The 18,768-nt window shown below is 37.5% G+C and overlaps 1 protein-coding gene across 1 annotated transcript; it reads left to right on the top strand.

Moving 5' to 3' along the window:
* Positions 1–474: 474 nt before the first annotated feature.
* On the top strand, positions 475–9,945 carry paqr4b (progestin and adipoQ receptor family member IVb). Its single transcript, XM_067430151.1, has 3 exons — positions 475–694; positions 2,441–2,659; positions 9,512–9,945. Exons 1-3 carry the CDS (start codon positions 484–486, stop codon positions 9,943–9,945), a joined length of 864 nt encoding a protein of 287 aa, XP_067286252.1. The 5' UTR covers positions 475–483.
* Positions 9,946–18,768: the final 8,823 nt, after the last annotated feature.

Raw genomic sequence — 18,768 nt, forward strand, 5'->3', positions numbered from 1 at the left:
AATGTATGGTTTTAAATAAATGCAAATAAACTTTAAATCCAACTCTCATTTAAATCCAGTTTTCCCTGAACTTTATATAGGGTAGGTTAAAAATGTCATGAGATTATCATATTGACAGTTTTTTTTTTTTAAAAATGCCAGTAATAAGAAAGGAAAAGCAGATGTGTCGAAGTCTACCAGCAGGCTAGTGTTTGTACTTAAGGAACTGTAATCTTCCATGAGCTGACCTCTGCTTAGCCTGACCACTGCCTGCTGATTGGCTATGACACTAAGTAGCAGTAAATTGACCCACAGCTTCTCTACAAGCAACACGTTGCTGCAGTTCTGTCAGTACTTTCGAGACAATGGGTATCTGGTGTAAGAAAGTAAATTTAACAATCACTAGTTCGCTAAAACTAGCTAGTTAGCTAAAACTAGCTGACTATGCATGTATAGCTTGATTTAAGACATTTGAAGAAATTAAGGCTTTCCTCCCAAAGGAAGATGAAGTTGGTCAAGGACATCCGAGCATATTTTACTTTTTCTGCAATGGATTTTTTTACTGGGCCAAAACTTCTGGATTTTAAGAATTCACCACCACATCTTCAGTTCAACAAGTATGTCCTGGCGGGATACCGGCCTATATCCACTTACAGAGACTGTCTGCGAAGTTTGTTCTATCTGCACAACGAATTTGGGAACATCTATACACATGGTATGGGGAACAAAAACTTGGTGATTTGTACCGCAACGTCTAGAAATTGTTTAACATATGGGCTACTGTAAACTAATGGAGCTGTAAAGGAATTTTGTGCATGTTAAATTCAATTTATAATGTGTGCATTATCCCACTGATGGGAGAGTTACTGAAACAAGCTGGGGAAATCCTGTGGCTTTCACAAAGGAGGGGGAACTTCTGAACATGTAATTTAGGGCTACTTTCTCCACGGTTCACTCAGTAACCCTCTTCAGAAGGGTGCATAAATAGCATTACGTGGGATTACATCTAATCCTCGTTAGAGAATTGCTGTCTCGGAAGTGATGATGTGTAATTGCTGTGACCAGTAAAAGTGTATTAAAAACTCTAGTTAAAAGAAACTAAAAAGTTTTTAGAATTTTGTAATGGATTTTCTTTGGAAATGTATTAGACTACAGAATTAAGAAGTAACGCATTTTAAAGCATTTTATGTGTTCATGTTAAAAAGACATGTTAACCTTGTGAAATAAAAAGCCTACTGTATCATATTTCATACGTAGATTTCTAAGGAATATATAAAAATGATCAACAAAATTTGCAAAAGTAAAAGGCATTTTAGTATAATTCTACATGTCTCTTTGCTGTGAAATCTGATTTTTATAATTTAAACCTAAAAATAACTTCTACATGGTTAGTAATCCAAGATGATCACACACTGGACTGAAGGTTTGCTTTATTATCCATACATCTTTTTTTGAGTATTAAAATCAATCAAATATGATACAATATAATACATCTCTAAATCATCATTTTATATTGCATTACATTATATGTTTTGCCCCCCAGAAAACTACAGATATCATTTTACTAATACATAATCTACAAATTTCAATTTACTAAGACACATTATTGGGCGACAACTGATATTTATATGCATATACATAGTGCTCTATACTTTACATGACAAACTATCAGAATTTCATCTTAGTTTTTGTGTGCATTTGGACTTGGCATTGACTCGAAAATATTAGGAATTGGACTTTTTTTTCAAAATATTTAATGGTTATAACTGTATGTTAATAATTGATCAAAAATGATTCGCAATTTATTTTTTTTGTGCACAACTGCGCATGACTTGAGACTAAAGTTAGTGCGAAGATTCCCACCTAGGCTCTAATCTCTCTCACACCTGTGACCCGCCTGCTTTTATATTTTGCGCGGTATCCAACTGCCATCAACCTGTAGTGATCCCGCTTTCCAGAAAGTCACGTTACTACATTATTTGTCTCAACGGTGTCATTTTAATATATTTACTGTTTACAAAGTAGGACAAAAACATCACAGAGGAAACCAAATCTTGATTAATTAAATAATAATATGAATACAGATACGAATCAACACTGAGCATCTCCCCCAAAAAATGTCTGACAGAAGGCCGTCCCGCCCTCTCTCCCAACGGCACATTGCTTTAAAAAGGCAGCAATTTTTCTGCAGTCACTCTGTACATGCCCTCCGTAACTAAAATGTAATCAAATTAAGTTCTAATGTTGTTTATGGATTTTCTCAGGTATTGGTATTGAACTTGGACTCAACCCTCTCTGAACAACTAAAACACTGGTTGCACCTTACCCTGATTGTATAAGCATAAACCATAAACTTGTCCATCAAATCTGATTGGTTGATTGGAATGTTGTTCCAGGATCAATACTGATGTTGATCAGGTTCTGCCAAATGGTAACACATTCTCTTCTTCATGTCCATCAGGTATCCCCTTCTTCTGTTTTTTGCTGTTTTTGCCTGTGAGTATTCCATGGGCTGAAGTCGATGAGTGGTGGATTGGTGTGGTGCATTATCTGGCTTGTCTTTCTCCCACCGTTTGCTCTGTCCTCTACCATCTCTTCATGAACCATGAGGGTGGAGCACCTATTTATGACACACTGCTGTGCTTCGACATGGTTGGTGTCTGTCTTGTCAACACTCTTGGTGAGTGCCTACCAAATTTAGAATTAAATTTACGTTTGAGTTTAGCAAGTCAGCGATTTACAAGAGAGAAGCAAAAGCAATTTGTCAAGGAGACAACTGAATTCATAATGCTATGACAGGTTTATTTGACAAATAGAAAAGGAGTCAAGCTAGAGAAGAATTTGTGTGTTTGTGTGAAAGTACATTGGTTTAAGAGTGTGGGGTGGTGAAGTGTTGGTAGAAGAGGTGTGTCTTCAGCCGCTTCTTGAAAGATGTTATGGTCACAATGGTGCAGGTGGAGGATGGCAGCTAAATCCTCCAGAGAGAAACAGAGAGGGTGAAAGTTTTGGAGAGTGACTTTATGCCTGATTGTGGAAGAAGGCATTGCTCATTTGGTGATCTTAGCTAGCAGAGATGTAAGAGATGTCTGTTATAGGCCTGTAATTTTAATCATATGTAGGCTACACTTCGACTATGAGAGACAGATTGAGAGAGAAAAAATCCAGAAAATCACAAATGGTCTGATTTTTAAAGAAATTATTTGCAAATTATGGTGGAAAATAATTATTTGGTCACCTACAAAAAAGCAAGATTTCTGGCTCTCACAGACCTGTAACTTCTTCTTTAAGAGACTCCTCTGTCCACCACTCATTACCTGTATTAATAACACCTGTTTGAACTCATTATCAGTATAAAAGACACCTGTCCACAACTGTCTTTAAACAGTCAGACTCCAAACTACACTATGGCCAAGACCAAAGAACTGTTAAAGGAAACCAGAAACAAAATTGGAGACCTGCACCAGGCTGGGAAGGCTGAATCTGCAATAGGTAAGCAGTTTGGTGTGAAGAAATCAACTGTGGGGGCAATTATTCGAAAATGGAAGACATACAAGACCACTGATAATCTCCATCGATCTCAGGTTCCACGCAAGATCTCACCCTGCGGTGTCAAAATAATCACAAGAACAGTGAGCAAAAATCCCAGAACCACACCTAGTGAATGACCTGCAGAGAGCTGGGACCAAAGTAACAAAGGCTACCATCAGTAACACACTACGCCACCAGGGATTTAAATCCTGCAATGCCAGACATGTCCCCCTGTTTAAGCTAGTACATGTCTGGGCCCGTCTGAAGTTTGCTAGAGAGCCTTTGGATGATCCGGTAGAGGATTGAGGGAATGTCAGATGAAACCAAAATAGAACTTTTTGGTAAAATCTCAACTTGTCATGTTTGGAGGAGAGTGAATGCTAAGTTGCAACATACCCAATGTGAAGAATGGGGATGGAAACATCATGCTTTGTGGCTGTTTTTCTGCAAAGGGACCAGGACGACTGATCCGTGTAAAGGAGAGAATAAATGGGGCCATGTATCGTGACATTTTGAGTAAAAACCTCCTTCCATCAGCAAGGGAATTGAATTTGAAACGTCTTTCAGCATGACAATGATCCAAAACACAACGCCCGGGCAACAAAGGAGTGGCTTCGTAAGAAGTATTTCAAGGTCCTGAAGTGGCCAAGCCAGTCTCCAGATCTCAACCCCATAGAAATTCTTTAGAGGGAGATGAAAATCTGTGTTGCCCAGCAACAGCCCCAAAACATAAATGCTCTAGAGGAGATCTGCATGGAGGAATGGGCCAAACTACCAGCAACAGTGTGTAAAAACCTTGTGGCGACTTACAGAAAATGTTTGACCTCTTTCATTGCCAACATAGGGTATATAACAAAGTATTGAGATTAACTTTTGTTATTGACCAAAAACGTATTTTCCACCATCATTTGCAAATAAAATCTTTAAAAATCTGACAACTTGATTTTCTTTTTCAAATTCTGTCTCTCATAGTTGAAGTGTCCCTATGATGAAAATTACAGGCCTTTTTTCATCTTTTTAAGTGGGAGAACTTTCACAATTGGTGGCTGACTAAATACTTTTTTGCCCCACTGTATATACCAATAAGGCATAACATTATGACAGGTGAAGTGAATAACACTGATTATCTCTTCATCACGGCACCTGTTAGTGGGTGGGGTATATTAGGCTGCAAGTGAACATTTTTCCCTCAAAATTGATGTTAGAAGCAGGAAAAATGGACAAGCGTAAGGATTTGAGAAAATTTGACTCCAAAATCTCCAAAACTGCAGCTCTTATGGATAGTGTTCAGTAGCTATCAAAAGTGGTTCAAGCGGTGATCAACCGGCGACAGGGTAGACTTACCAGGGTAGACTAGGCATTGTTGTGGGGTGGTACATGGTGTACATGGTCTGGAACAATGCTTAGGTAGATGTTACATGTAAAAGTAATAGTCCATCCTGGCGCCATGTGTTCCCCAAGTAATTGACGCATACCCGGCCAGCCATATGATGTAAAAGAAAATATGATTCATCATGCCAGGCCACCCAGGCCACATGCCCAATATTGGATGCTTTTGGTGATGGACAGGTGCAGCCCCATACACAACAAACTGTAATGCACTGTGTATTCTGACACCTTTCTTTCAGAACCAGCATTAACTTCTTGAGCAATTTGAGCTACAGTAGCTCGCTTGTTTCATCGGACCACACATGCCAGCATTCGCTCCCCAAGTACATCAATAAGCCTTGGCCGCACGACCCTGTCGCCGGTACACCACTATTTATTTCTTGGACTACTTTTGATAGATACTGACCACTGCAGACCAGGAACATCCCGCAAGAGCTGCAGTTTTGGAGATGCTCTGATTCAGTCATCTAGCCATCACAATTTAGCCCTTGTCAAACTCGCTCAAATCCCTAAGGTTACCCATTTTTCCTGCTTTTAACACATCCACTTTGAGGACAAAAATGTTCAATTGCTGCCTATATCCCACCCACTAATAGGTTCTGTGATGAAGAGATAATCAGTGGTATTCACTTCACCTCTCAGTGGTCATAATTGTACGCCTGATCAGTGTATACAGTATGCTATACTCACATTCACACATGTACTTTTTTCTATATGGTGAATGGCAAATTGTGTGCCATGTAGGGGATAGGGAGTGTATCAGACAGTATGATTTTTATTGGTGCGAATGAAGCACCTCAACAAACGGCATAGACATAAACAGCACCGGTGTAATGCACCAGCATAAATTTGTGACTTTCGAATTAATGAGTTTTAGTTTTTTTAAATCCCATTCATTATTAATGCACATTTCTGTTTGGGTACTAATTTTGTACTCTAATAATAATTTCGTTTTTAATTTTCAATAATCTCTTTGGTGTTTTACACCAGGCACAATTCAGAATTGAATTGAGAATGACTCCTAAATTCCAATTCAATTCTTGAATTTGAATTGAATTTGAATTGATGTCAAAACATTTGATTTAGAATTGCAATTCGAATTAAAGGAAGCAGAATTGAAATTCAAGAAAAATTCAAAGAAATTAATAGACATGTCCATCTTGCCATAGCAGCTTCATCTGCATCTGTTGAGAGAATCTTTAGTGTTGCAGGAAAGATCTTCAGACCAGAACGGTGCAGACTCAATGATGGAACATTGGAGGAGCTATTGAGAATTAGATGCAGCATTGTTGCTCAGTGAGTTTTGCATTGGAATAAATAATAACTGCATTTACAATGACTTTGTGTTATTTGACATGAAAATAGCATTGTAACACAACTAATTAAACAACACGGAGGGGGTAATTTATTTCAAGAATTTGATCATTATCTATATTTTAGAAAAAAATGTATGCAGGGTTGAGGAGTGACTACACTGTAAAAAACAAAATAATAATAATAATGGGTCTTGTAATTTTCACAAAATAATTGAAGGTGATAGTTAAAAATAGTGTGTATATTTTCTTAATAAAATTGTGGTTCAGTGCTGTATAGAAAATAATGAGAACATTGCACTAATAAAACCAAGAGATACATTTTCCTAATTTTCTTAAGAAAATGTAAGCAATTTTGAGGTTTGAATTAAAGAACCAATTAAGATGATAAAATTAGGGAAAATAAAGTTACCTATTTATTTTAAGAGAATTAGCTCAATCACGCAGTTTTATTTAGAGACACCATTATTAGCTCACTGCATGCTTTGCATATGGCTGGAAATGAAGAGTAAATATTGAAATGAAGTGTTATTTTATGTGTTTTTGAGTGAAGGGAACATCTGATAATGTTTAATGTTCATTTATGATTGACATTTGAAAGAGTTTTTGGTATGTTGAAGTTTTGCCATTACCATTGAGTAGAAGAGTAGAGCTTAGGTTGTAATGTGAAAAACTGCAAGCATTTTCATTATTATAAAACCTGTTGCATTTCTCAATGAGCAATAACTTTGTTAATGCTAGTGCTATAAAAAGATTGATTGTTCTAGCAGCAAATATTAACAGGTCATTTACATTTACTCTAATTCATACCTTTTTTTCAACATAATTTTAAAAAGTACATTGACATTCCACTAATAATATTCAATTTATCATGTGCTAGACATGTGCTAATTTAGGGAATTTTACTAAATTTATTCAGGAAGATAAAAAACCTAACACTAACTTAAATATTATGTGTAATATATATATATATTTTTTAAGTAGATAGTGTGTAATATTGTCTACAGTGTAGAGAGTTACATGTAATAAAATTGTTATTAAATTACCAAAATAATGTTATTTAATTTAGTTGTAATACTGAGGTAAAATATGTAATTCAATTAGTTACTTTAGTTCATTAGTTCATTAAAAGGAAATTGCGTTGCATTGATAAAGTAATCCAAACTACATTTACGATGTATGGGTAACTTATAACAGTAAGCAATTACATTTCCAAAGTAACCTTCCTAACACTGAATGTATGTGAGATTCAACACATTCTTTCTGTTGTGTGACTGTGGAATTTCTTTGAATTGTCATGAATTGAATTCCTCTTCCTGTCATTCCAATTCCAATTCAACTTCCTGTGAGGCGGAGTCTGTTTTACACTCTTAAAAATAAAGGTTCTTTATTGCCATCTATTGTTTCGTGAAGGGCATGAATAACATCAATTCCATTGTGTAAACAATTTCTTCACATTAAGAAAGAATGTGGGAAAAAATAATAATAGTTCTTCTTACTGCAAAACCCTTTTTAGAACCTGTATTTTTTTTTTTAGGATGTATTGATAAATTCTTCTACTAATCGTTGCTTCTTTAAAGGGATAGTTCACCCAAACATGAAAATTCTGTCATCATTTACTCACCCTGAATTTGTTTCTAACCTTTAAGAATGTATTTGTTCTGCTGAACACACAAGAAGATATTTTGAAGAATGTTTGTAACAAAGCAGATAGAGCAACCATTGACTACCACAGTAGGGAAAACAAATAGTATGGTAGTCAATGGTTGCTCTATCTGCTTTGTTACAAACATTCTTCAAAATATCTTCTTTTGTGTTCAGCAGAAGAAATTCTTACAAGTTTGGAACAACTTGAGGGTGAGTATCAATCTTTCATTTGAAAGCCAAGTTTCTAGCATCTGTAAAACTGCCATCTTAAAAATATATCTAAATTACGGCACATGCTTTCAATGCAAAATGCTGAACAGTTAGTTCATGCGTTCATGAGGTCAAGGCTAGATTATTGTAATGCTCTACTGGGTGGTTGCCCGACTCGCTTAATAAACAAACTCCAGCTGGTCCAAAATGCAGCAGCTCGAGTTCTTACTAGAACCAGGAAGTATGATCATATTAGTCCAGTTCTGTCAACACTGCACAAGCTCCCTATTAAACATCGCATACATTTTAAAATTTTGCTTATTACTTACAAAACACTAAATGGTTTAGCTCCCCAGTACTTAAGCGAACTCTTAACACAATATACTCCATCACATCTATTGCGGTCTCAAAACTCTGGCCAGTTGATAATACCTAGAATATCTAAATCAACTGCAGGCGGTCGATCATTTTCCTATTTAGCCCCTAAACTCTGGAACAGTCTTCCTAGCATTGTTCAGGAGGCAGACACACTCTGTCAGTTTAAATCAAGACTAAAATCGCATCTCTTTACTATGGCATACACATAGAATTTTTTTTTTTTTTACTTTCTTTATTCAGACCAATTGGCTGATTTTTAGGCTGCATTAACTAGGTCAGCCGGAACCGGGAACACTGCCCATAACACCTGATGTACTTGTTACATCATAAAAAGATTGGCATCTACATTAATGTTAGTCTCTCTGTTTATCCTGAGGTTTAATACAGTCGGCCGGATCCAGGCCGTGTCCGGATCGGATGGTGGACCTGCATCTCTGGACATGACCAGCGCATTCTGGAGTTTCTGCTGAGACCATGTCAATTGGTGTCTCCTCTGAATTTGCGTCACCGGCACGTCATCCTCAATAAACCCGTTTCCGGCGCAATAATTCCGATCTTTCAAGTGTTCATATTCTTGTGTAATCGACGCGCTATCCTTAATGAACCCTTCTCTTGCGTAATACCCAAAATTTCGAATACCTAATATGATTTATGACTTGCAGGGTTGGCAGAATAATAATCATACACTGTTTGATAATAGGTCAGAGGAGAACTGGCACCCCGACTGAGTCTGGTTTCTCCCAAGGTTTATTTTTCTCCATCATGCCCTGATGGAGTTTTGGTTCCTTGCCACTGTCGCCTTTGGCTTGGCTTGCTCAGTTGGGGACACTAAAATTATGATCCAAGTTATTCAACTAAATATACAAATTAAATGTATTAATTAGGTCATATTTAATTCTATAAACTATCCTAATCAAATTTTGTTACAATATTGTTCTGTTTAACACTGTGAAGCTGCAATAAAGTTGATTGACTGATTGAGTAAATGATGACAGAATTTTCATTTTTGGGTGAACTACCCCTTTAAAGGCCCAAGTTTCATTCACTCTGTGCTTTTCTTTTTGCAGGTGCTCTGCCGATCATTTACATAACTTTGTTGTGTTACCCATCTTCCCGTCGTGTGGCGATGTTGGCATATCTCCTCCTCTCTGGCTATGGTGTTCACTGTGCTGTCACAGCACGGGATAATGTGCACCGACTGCAATCTTTCGCCTGGCAGGCGTTCTTCCGCTTCATTCTCTTTATTTTGCGGCTAACTGGCATAGGCAGAGGAAGCCCTGCCTCCCTTCGTCTCTACCTCACCATGGATGCTCTGGCATTGCTAGGAGGACTCATAAATGTTTCCCGTCTGCCTGAGCGTTTCAGTCCTGGTCGGTTTGACTACTGGTTAAATAGTCACCAAATAATGCACATCATGGTTGTCCTTTCCATTCTGTACTTACACTGGGGCATGCTGGAGGATTTAACATGGTTAAAGGTACATCACTGTCCTGGTGAATAGACTTGCAGATGTCATCATGATATTTAAAGAAATGCAGGGAAATTGTTGTAGAGTTCTCTGTGTTGTGGTGTCACGCAATGGTACTTACTTTGATATATCCTTATCTACAAAATGACAGATGAATTTACACCACAGATGTTGATGTGCACACAATCCTTGATGTCAAAGACAATGGGCCTCATTCATGAAACACGAGCAGAACAAATTTGTCTGTAAATGGCTCGTAAAGCCGATCTGACGTCAATTTTCGGATTCACGAAAATGTTCGTATTTTCAAAATGTTAGTTGGTACGAAAGAAATGTACACCTGTTACCTACCACTTGTAAATGGTGCATAAAACATTTGAATGTTCTGTGTTCTAATTAAGGCAAACTGATAACATTGCATTTTGATGCACTATGTAGGCCTACCATAATATTTCACGAGTTGATTTGCCGTTTTTTTTTTTTGTTAGTTTTTTTACTGCATGTTTAATTAAAGTCCCCTTATTTACTTTGTTAGCACATTTTACAGGTCTCATGGTGCATTCACACCAGATGCGAATGAAGCGTTAAGCGCGAGTGATTTACATATTAAGTCAATGCAGAGATACGAATGACATTCTGCCACGCGTAACGCGTGATTCGCACAAGTTGAAAAATCTGAACTTTGGTGGATATTTGTGCCGCGTTAACCAATCATGAGCTTGTTCTAGTGGTAACAACGAAGACAAAATCATATGTGGATACCCGGAGCTGTACGATACATCTTACTTTATAGGAACAGGAATAAAAAGGTAGCCTGACAAGCCAGACCCAAATCAAGATGTTCAGTCTGGGAACTCACCATAGACAGGGCTCAATCCGAGGGGCGGGATAAACGGTTGTCTTTCAAATTCCCTCTGCACGCAATTGGATATCACAACAACTAACCAGAGCAACGTGAAGCGGAACTAGTTGATCGATTAAACTTTTGCCGTATCTGGTCGGTAAAACTCAGAACACATCTTCCCTTCTTAAGAATGATTTCAGTGCCGTTCTTTGTTCTTTTCTCAAAGAAAAGATTAACTCAAGTCTTCCACAGTCGCGGCCAAAGCAGATTCAAAAGGCCGCCGTTCACCAGCTTCTTTGTTTACAAGAAGCACGCGGAACTTCCACAACTTTGCCATCATTATGTTAAGCCCCGCCCACCTACCCTGTACACAATGTGATTGGCCTGACCAGAGTTTGTTTTTTCCAGCTCACAAGTCTATGGAGAGTTGCTAGACTACACTCTGCGAAGTAGATTTGCTGTCACTTGGGTGCATCTCGATTTCTAAGCTTATAAAAAGGATCTTGCTTGGAAGAAAATGATTGAGGTCGGACAATCTGGATTTCAATTTGAGCTATACATAGGGTGATTGTGAAACTTTTTGCCATTGAGATGACTTGGAAAAAAAAAAGTGAAATCACCCTGAATTCACCCTAAGTTAACCCTATTGAGACTACAAGCTAGTTAAAGCCGGCAAATTGAGCTTATTCACCGTATTTTAACACAATTTATGTCAGCCATTTTGCGAGACGAGCTGCCTGGCAGAAGCCCCTCCCATGATGCAAATTCACGTCTGTTGTGGATGTCATGCACAATTGTTTTAGGCTATATGCATCTAGTAAAATACAAACTTAATTCAAAATGTATTAAAATAATATATCGCTGCCTTACAGTCACATAGTCTAAAACGGAAGTGCAGGAGGAGATGGCGCAGAATGGCATGAAATACCCTTTTATTAGAGAACTGCACAACACGGTGTAAAAACAAAATATTTTCCTTAATGTAGGCTACATTATCATATCTTAAAATGTCAACGTCTGCAAATACAGTCATGAAGCACAATCGCTACTCATCATCAGTCCTAACTATTACATTACAAAACCGTCATGAAGAAGCATGTGTTCACTATAACATTTTCGTCTTCAGTTTTTCCCCACAAATTAATTCTGTGATTTTGTCGAGGTGTTAGCGATCATTCTATTTATTAAAAACATAAATCCTCAGGTGACCCGGGACATTATCAGCAAAACTGCATGAAGTTTATTTGATTTGAAGTGTTTAAAATGAACGAAATATAGCCTAAAATAACACTTTATTTATTTATGTTTTATGGATATTTTGATTAATTTATTCTAAAACATAAACAGGATATTGAATGATATTCAGCAATGTAATGTGACAGTGTTAAACATGGTGTCACGTGGATGGGAATATGCATGCAAATGATATGCAGATGAGGTCATGCATAGTAATAGGTGTTGTAAGCTCCATATAGGGTGATTTCGGGAAGGAGAAAGGGTGGAGAAGCACGTATGCACAATCTGCAATCTGCAAATCTTGCTTTTTTACGTACGTACACTTTAGAATGAAATCTACGCAAAGTTTTATAAATGAGACCCAGGTGTTTTTTAGCTGGCTAAAATGTTTTGGTGGCAATTATGCAAAATACTGGAGCCAAACCTGAGAAAGAATTCCATTAGTTTCCACAGTGTTCCTGGCAACATCATTTGCAGTTGTAACTCATGGGGATTATGCTAATTATGAATGAGCGTGTACGCGCATACTATATTTACGCTTGTTTGGAATTCAATATATACATGTTTAACTGGTGTATGAGGCGTTTGTGAATCTGGAGGAGAGTTTTCGTAAAGGTTCATTTTATGTGCAAATTACTCAGAATTTCCTCATATATTAACTAAAGTTTCATGAATGAGGCCCAATATATGGAAAGAGGCTCTTTTCTTTTAAAAATTGGTAGGTCTTTGTCATATAGGTCATATATTATGCACAAACAATTCCATGGTTAATCGCATTGTACGCAATTTGCATTTAGCACTGTTTTTCACTGCTGTCTGCAGCCATATAAGAACAGACCTACAACCTATTTTTGCGTAGAGAACCAAGAACAGTGTAAAGCCATACTGGTGTCAATTATTATTATTATTATTTTTCACAAAACATTGTTAAAAAATGTAATAAGATGTGAAGGGAAACCCCAAATAATGTGAAATGATAATCTTTAAATGCACTTTATCTTTCTATGGTTCAGACATACAATCCAGATAATTGTATACTGGATTGTATGGCATTACTGTTGGCAAAACTGGTTAAATCTATTTACAAGGTGCTACATATGTGTTTGTGAAATATGAGATGTATATCAATATAAAACATTACTTGAATTAAACAAGCTGGACTTGGAAGTCTTTCTCTGTAACTCACTGAAGTATATAATCTAGGCATGTGTTTAGAAAGTCTGCAGGCTACTCATATTTTCAATGTTCAACAGTGTAATATTTTTGGACTAGACTAGAAAATGGACAAAAATACAGAATGTCATGGAGACCAGTGGATGTACTCTTCTACCCATTCGACCACCCAGAAACTACTTAGCATGACGGTGACTTTTCACACAGGCGGCTGAAGGTGAAATTCACCTTATATGTTGAACTTAGCAGAAAACATGCAAAATTCGCTATGAACTTAACATCAACACATACAAGTCAAATATAGTGCTTTATAAAGAAGCAAAAATAATGGTCAACTACTCACACACTCCTTTGAGAGAGAGAAAAAAAAAATATTCAAATGCAGTGACAGGAACACAAACATTTTATATTCTGTGAACATTACTGAATTTACATGTATTTTAAAGTTTAGTAGCAATTTATAATTGTTATTAAAATAATGTAGGAATTGATTCAAAGGCAACATCAGATGAAATGTTCACTTTTTTTTTTTTTTTTTTTTTTGCATTTAGTTAGGTTCATCCAGTTGCTGGTTTCAAACCAGTTCTTTTGAAGCCAATACGGAAGTGACTTAAACTGCAATAGAGGGAATGCACGTGACGTCACAGTCAGCTGAAGCGACTGCAGTTACGCTCAACTGAGTGGCAAAAAGACTGACAGGCATCACTGGTTTTAAGCGTGAATGCAGCGAAAACACACAGAACCAGGCTCGGCACCAGAAGGGGTGTAGGAGAAGGCTTATCCACATGCTATGGACATCGTTGTTCCGAACTTGAGACAGACTTGATAATAGTGTCATTTTCTCACTCAAACCACTGCCACTGCTTTTAGAGGGAAAAGCTGCCCATAACTGCTTGTCTAGGATCTTTAATAAGCAGAATTCGTAAAAATAGCATATTATTAGCGAAAAGGAGCTAGCAAAAGATCCAGTGTGTATCTGTATTTGCACTCGTCAAATGGTTACATTTCCAACGTGTTTTCGCCTCGGTGAGTAATGTAGCCATTAAAACTTTTGTTTTCCATTCATGACAAGAGGCCACATACATGCTTCAATACACTGACCCATCCGCATACATGAAGGATTCACTCGAAAAATGTAATGAATGACAGTTAGATAATCATATCCATAATCAATAGATAATCATGTCAAAATCAGACTCATAAAAAGACCACTATATCAAGCCCAACCTTTATTTTTAAACTGATAATTGTTTGCTATACTCGTGTTTTCCTCTATTAACTCTAATCACACAGCAGCTCTTCTGCCACTCAGCCCCAGCTGAGGGGGCGTGTTCCGGAGGGACAGTGACGTCGATGTTTATTCGCCCTTTATTCCTCGTCTGTCCACTAACATTACAGGAGAAAAAAAAGAAAAGAAAACAAAAAAACAGCCTGGTACAAATTGTGGTTTTGGTCTATACGGCTAATTTTGCTCTTCATGACAACTGTAAGGGGGGTACATTTTTGTATAACCCATTCATTTACATTATATAAAGCCTTAAAGTGCTGCATGATTAAGGGCGTGGCCACTTTGATTGACAGGTGGATAGCCATTTATCCGCTGTGTGTTAGTCATCGCGTCACCTCAGCTCCGCCCATGTCCCGCCTGCTTAGCATATGCACGCGCGTATACATTCCACGAGATTGCTCGTACTATTGATACGCATTCACATGTGATCGTGCTGCTTCCCACTCCCTTTTGTACACAGATAGTGAAGCGGCTAACTAACCTGCCTTTCATTTTACTACGTTTAAAAAAATGCAGGGATCCTGGCATGCAATCCGCTGTGTTCGGATGTACAGGCTCACATCATGTGTCCTTACACAGAATCACAGCTTCAGAAACAAAAGCAAAATGCCTTGATTATAAATGAAGGTAATGTCCCAGACAGAGTGGGTAAGAACTTGCTTGTGTGTGCCAAACATTTTTCAAACCTCGGGCAATTCGAAGCTGGACTCATATTGAAGTTACATTTAAAGTATGGAGCTTTACCTACAATTCGTCAGAAAGATTTATTATCTTATTTTATAATTCTGGTTGTTTGTTTGTTTGGGTTGTTAGCAAACACCAACATCTGACGTAGTTCCTTTTACTAGAAGTTTCAAACGTTATAGGCCTACGTGAAGTAAAAGCTTACAATACATGTGTGCTGAGCTGTTTTTTTATTTTTTTTATATGAAATTTTGAAAGCAACATTCCACTATATGGTTGGCTAACATTATTTGTATGATAGCTTCAGCCTGGAAGATGATTTTACAGTTATCAACAGCACTTTATGTGTCGCGTCTGGACGCATGCAACCCACAGAAGAGAGGAGTGGTGTGAGCAGTAGCTCATTAGCATTAAAAGAGACATGCACCAAAACGGGTTACTGTGAACGAAGCTGGTTTTGACATGGTTAAAAAGCTGTTGTTTTACACAACCACTGAGGAATTTTAACCCGAGTATGTTACAGACGTTTAAATAATATTCTAAAGAAACATAACTTATTGAAAATTGGCATCCAATGTCACCTTTAAGCTTGTAGTATACTTCACTTTTAATGCAAATGCAGGCCAAACATTTATAGCCTTTTTAAGTCAGCTCTACTTGATAGCATGTGCAAATGCTGATGGCTGACACATGCACACTACAAAGTTTCATCTAATAATGTCTTTGTACTCTTAAACTAGGGTATCTCAATCCCCTCACACTAGCACTCATCAACATGGGCATCTGTTATTTTGAGCCCCAGAAGTTTGTTGTTTAGTCTCCTCAGTTTCTTTTTGGACTGTGAAACAACAGATCAGACCAGTAGTGGACCATCTTGCTGTAATTTTGTCAGCTAGTTTTATAATTTAGTATTAGTCTTGTGCCAAATGTCCTTTTTATTTTTTGGGGGAGGGTTTGTTGACTTTTCCTGTTTTTTGTTAAGTCAAGTTTTAGTTGACTAAGGCCCGGTTTCACAGACAGGGATTAGGTTAAACCAGGATTAGGCCTTAGTTCAATTTAAATGGCTTTTCTAAACATGCCTTGAGAAGAAAAGAAAAAAAAACAACTTGTGTGCATCTTAAGACAAAACAATAGCACTGACATATTTTAAGTTACTTTCAGATAAGACAACTAAAATGTGCATTTTAGTCTGATTCTAGACGAGCATCAGGTGATGATAAGGAGAACTTATTCTGTTCATATTACTTATTCTGTTTTCTCTTTGCATTTGGTTGTTTAATTCGCAGTAATTCGTCAGCATGTTTATTTACACTGCTGCCTCTTTAAGACAGACGTGCAGCTCCATAGGCGACTGATAATAGGCAGATGCACTACACTTTCTCCCGACTATATCCATAATAACTACGTCCATTTTAGACACAAACTGTGTTTAAGAGACTCTCCAAGCCGGTCATTTTGACATAGATGTTTGAGTACATTTGATCGTTTAGACGCGAGTGTGAAACCGAAAGTGTAATTTGCTCGTCTCGTTGCGGCTGTTTCAGAGCGCGCGCGTCGACTTGGGAACAATCTCTTGCGCACATTTTTGTGCATTTAATCGCTCTTTTTATTATTAAACGCGTCCCACAATTTACCAACAGTAGCTAGACTGTATTTTACAACAATCCCTGATCGTGCTGATTCTGTCATTACGTTTGAGTTTTATGGAGAAATGACAGCGTACGTAGGCTACTGCTGCAAAGGGAATCAAGTTGGGCTAGACATAAATATTATTATTATAATCTTTGGAAGACAAAATCTAAAATAAAAGCAGACTATCACAGATCTAAAGTGTAACCAGGCTATGTTTGAATGTTTGGTTCTGTCCTCGGCTGTCGTTTGCGGAGCTCTCTCTCTCTCTCTCTCTCTCTCTCTCTCTCTCTCTCTCTCTCTCTCTCTCTCTCTCTCTCTCTCTCTCTCTCTCTCGTCACGTGTATTTTCAAAAGTACCGACAGCAGAACCGATAACGTCAAAGCTTATCGATACAACGGTCTTTCAAAATTCAGCCTGGGGCCCGTTTAATACCGGTTTTCGGTACCCATCCCTAATCATTTCTGAGAGAAATAGTGAAGGTGAATGCATTTATGAACAAGTTCTCCATTTAGGATTAGAACAAATTCAACCCAAGCGCCTTTGATGACGTGGATAATTAGGTTACTGTTGATCATCTGTCCATCATCGTCTAAAGCCAGCCCTGATGATTTCATTGGTCCAAAGAGTTTCTGTTCAGGCATAATTACTCCCCGAACTGCCCGAGCTCAAATTTTGTGGGCGGGGCTGATTGTGGCTGGTATTCAGGCTATACAAAATGTTCTCTATGGGTGAAAGATCTGGCCAATTCAGCACCTGGACTCTTCTACGGTGAAGCCATGCTGATGTAATAGCTGCAGTATGTGGTTTTGCATTGTCCTGCTGAAATACACAAAGTCTTCCTTGAAATAGTCATCATCTGGAGAGGAGCATACATTGCTCTAAAACCTTTATATACATTTCAGCATTCATAGTGCCTTCCAAAACATGCAGGCTGCCCATACCGTATGCACTTATGCACCCCCATACCATCAGAAATGCTGGCTTTTAAACAGAACGCTGATAACACGCTGGAAGGTCTCCCTTTTCTTTAGCCTCTTTTACGGCATCCGTGATATCCTACAAGAATGTCAAATTTGGACTCGTCTGACCATTTCTTTTCCAGTTTGTAACAGTCCATTTTTCTTAACCTTGGCCCCCAGGACACGACGACGCTTCTGGACTAAGTTCCAATATGGCTTCCTTTTTGCATTATAAAGTTTTAGTTGGCATCTGCAGATGTTACGGCGGATTGTGTTTACCGACAATGGTTTCTGGAAGTATTCGTGGGCCCATTTGGTAATTTCATTGACACAATCAGGGCAATGAGTGATGCAGTGTCATCTAAGGGCCCGAAGACCACGGGCATCCAAAAGAGGTCTTCGGCCTTTTCCCTTACACAAAGAGATTTCTCCAGTGTCTTTAAATCTTTTGATGATATTCTGCAGTGTAGATGATGAGATTTGATGTTGAGGAACATTGTTTTAAAGGTATTCCACAATATTTGTATACACTTTCACAGATTTCACAGCCTCCGGCCATCTTCTAAGGAACTCAGTCTCCAAGACATCTCTTTTATAGGTAATCATATTTATAATAAGTTGCTAGATGTTCTCACAGCTGAATCAATTTTCTTACTTTTTCAGCCTATTGCGAATAAAATATTGGCTTATGTGATTTGAAAGTCTTTAATTTTATTTAAATTTAAAAAACTTTCCAAATGTTCCGTATTTTGGGTTGTAAAAGTATGGGATTTTTTGTCTAGTTTTATAATTAATGAAAACTAGTCATATTTTAGTCACCGTTAAACTATTTTGCTAAAATAGTAATCTTGATTACAGATCATGAATGTAGAGAATTATTGTTTTGTTTTACAATTATTATACTTTCACCTATAAGCACAAATCAGTTTATAGACATGTTTTATTTTATTAATTTACTAATCTAGTTTTTTATTTGTATGTTTTTATTTTATATGTTATGTTTTAAATGTTAATGTTTTTCTATTAAAATAGATCACAGA

This window comes from Pseudorasbora parva, chromosome 21, assembly GCF_024679245.1.
Source record: "Pseudorasbora parva isolate DD20220531a chromosome 21, ASM2467924v1, whole genome shotgun sequence".
Taxonomy (NCBI): domain Eukaryota; kingdom Metazoa; phylum Chordata; class Actinopteri; order Cypriniformes; family Gobionidae; genus Pseudorasbora; species Pseudorasbora parva.

Excerpts from the sequence above, each read along its gene's own strand:
- paqr4b (XM_067430151.1), top strand. The coding sequence starts at position 484 with ATGAAGTTGGTCAAGGACATCCGAGCATATTTTACTTTTTCTGCAATG. Across the intron at positions 695-2,440 it reads TGGGAACATCTATACACATG|GTATCCCCTTCTTCTGTTTT; the intron begins GTATGGGGAACA and ends CATGTCCATCAG. Across the intron at positions 2,660-9,511 it reads CTGTCTTGTCAACACTCTTG|GTGCTCTGCCGATCATTTAC; the intron begins GTGAGTGCCTAC and ends TTCTTTTTGCAG.